At 37.1% G+C, this 2,500-nt stretch overlaps 1 protein-coding gene across 2 annotated transcripts in view; it reads left to right on the forward strand.

Annotated features, from left to right (window-relative positions):
* Positions 1-2,500, forward strand: part of LOC113820150 (chorion peroxidase) — a 35,353-nt gene that overhangs the window by 22,301 nt on the left and 10,552 nt on the right. For both annotated transcript variants that reach the window (XM_070141252.1, XM_027372426.2), the window contains exon 2: positions 655-822. In XM_070141252.1, the coding sequence (XP_069997353.1) occupies positions 655-822 (168 nt within the window). The remainder of the gene's footprint in view (positions 1-654; positions 823-2,500) is intronic.

The raw sequence follows: 2,500 nt of genomic DNA on the forward strand, positions 1-2,500 counted from the left end.
TAGGAAACTATTGTTGGAATCCTCCAGACAAAGAAGAAACATAGATACCGCTGATAGATTCTCCAAAAATGTGTGGTACATATATGGCAACTATTTATATGAAACATTCCTCCCCAACAGACAATATGTACCATAAAAAGCAATTTAGAATCATCATGTATAGCTCAGCATCCCATGTCTGGAAACTTCAATGCAAACCAAAGTGATGAGCCCGGACTGCATTCTTCAGAAATTGCACAACAGAACACATTGCTCTCAATCACATTTGACACATTTTTCAATTACATTAAAATTCCTTACGTTTAAAGTTACTGTGTACCACGGACAGTAGTCGTGTTCACCTGATGTTCGGTATAAAATATTCCTATATATAATACTGCTTACCGAACATTTCTGAAGGCTTACGCTATCCTGAAAAAAGAATGTGATTGTGGAGATGCTGACTAAAAGTTAGGTCGTCGAAAGATAATGTGCTTGTGAGTGGTGAAGCTGTCAGAGAGCAAGTTTTCGAAAGGTTCAACTTTGTACTTTTTTAACAAATCGCCTAGAATGAAACCGGTAGTGGCGTGTTCTTGCACGGCCAACACAAGACATATTTGTCCACTTTATATAGAGTTCGAAAAGAGTTCTTCATCACATCTTTTTTTCTTTCAGGTATCCACAGAAAAGGAGAAAGGATGATACGGTGTACGATCACGAGGATATTACTTTTGGCGCTGGTGATGGCTGTCCATGCCGCCGAAGAGAATGTTGAAGAGGAAGCGGAGATGCTACCTGTGGCGCGGGCAATTCGCCAGATAAGCTTCCCAGGCGCTTCTCAAGGTTTGTTTGCCGGGTTTTGTTGGTCAGGAAAGAGGTGGTGGGGGACGGGAGGGACAGCAAAGAAAATAATGCTCTTATTACACCGCCAATGATTATTCGTGTTTACATGCATCCTACATTATGGCTTACTTAAATGAACTTATGAGGATGACTGAAATCATTAAGAACCTACTCGTTTCCTTTTCACCGTACCTCCATTTGCTTAACTGCTTCCATTTTCTTCACTTTCCCGGGAAAGCCAATACTATGAATTTCCTCGCATTCCGATTCCTATCCCAGGAATCTCAGTCCAATCTTCTCCTCGGCCTCTTCTAAATTACATTCGCATTTACTCTCCCTTTCACTTCGCGAGGTAAGCTTGCGCTCAGAACCACTCTCCAGGCCAGCTTTCTGCTTGTCATCTTGCGACGACCGCCACTCTGACGAAGATCCATGCAAACCTAGCGCTGCTAGCTTAGGTCCCTTGGCTTCCATCTCAGACCAGAACATCTGAGAATGTAGAATATCGCGCCATAAAACGAGCGCTCGCCTTGCCTCAAGGACATTTGGTGTGCGGTTAGCGAATGACGTGGTGTGTTCGTTGACCGAATAAACATTTATTTATTTACTGCTTCACAGTCTTCACGTACACAGAGTTTCTAAGATATTAATTAGGTAGAAATATGCTTTGGTCATTCCATTGTCTTGATATTGACTACATATGCTGCAGCGGTAGTGGGTGATTGATTTAGTGATGGTGGTTCGAATCAGGGTGACGGTGCTAAAACATGATGGCTACTTTGGCGATATGATAATGCTGAATATTGTTTATAAATATCGCTATTTATAACTATAAGTATAATTATCATTATAAGCATTTTACTACTATTACTGCTGCTGCTGTTACTACTACTACTACTACTACTACTACTACTACTACTACACTACTACTACTACTACTACTACTTCTACTTCTACTTCTACTTCTACTACTACTACTGCTTCTATTTCTACTACTTCTACTACATGTACTACCACCACTACCACTTCCACCACCAGTACTACTTGTACTGCTAGAACTACTATTGGTACTACTGCTGGTGCAACTAGTGCCTCTGCAACTGCTGATGGTGCTGTTGTTAACTGCTTCTACTACTATTAGTATTAATGGTACTATTACGACTACTGCTGGTAATGAAGATTATATTAATAGTAATGGAAAAGATAATAATAGTCATGATTATGAAAATAATGAGAATTTTGATACTGCTGCTAATGATGATAATGTTAATAATAATTATCGTAGTAATGTCAGTAATAATTTTGTCGACAGAATAACAAAATAGCAATACTAGTACTTCTACTACTATGATAATGACAATATTAAAAGTAGATAAAAACGATGATCATATTGATAGTGGTGGTAAGATATAGTAATAATCATAATCATAGTTATGATAATATTGATTATAATAATATTATTCTTGTCCTTATCCATATCCTAATCTTTATCACTAATATTGTCACTATATTTTTATATTATTATCAGTAATGATGCAAATGGTAATAATAATGATAGTAATAATAATGATGATAATGATAATGATTATGATAATGATAAGCATGATAATAATGATACAACACTACTATTGGTAATGATGTTAATAGTAATGATAATTATTATAATGATATTATCTGA

This window comes from Penaeus vannamei, chromosome 27 (genome assembly GCF_042767895.1).
Source record: "Penaeus vannamei isolate JL-2024 chromosome 27, ASM4276789v1, whole genome shotgun sequence".
Taxonomy (NCBI): domain Eukaryota; kingdom Metazoa; phylum Arthropoda; class Malacostraca; order Decapoda; family Penaeidae; genus Penaeus; species Penaeus vannamei.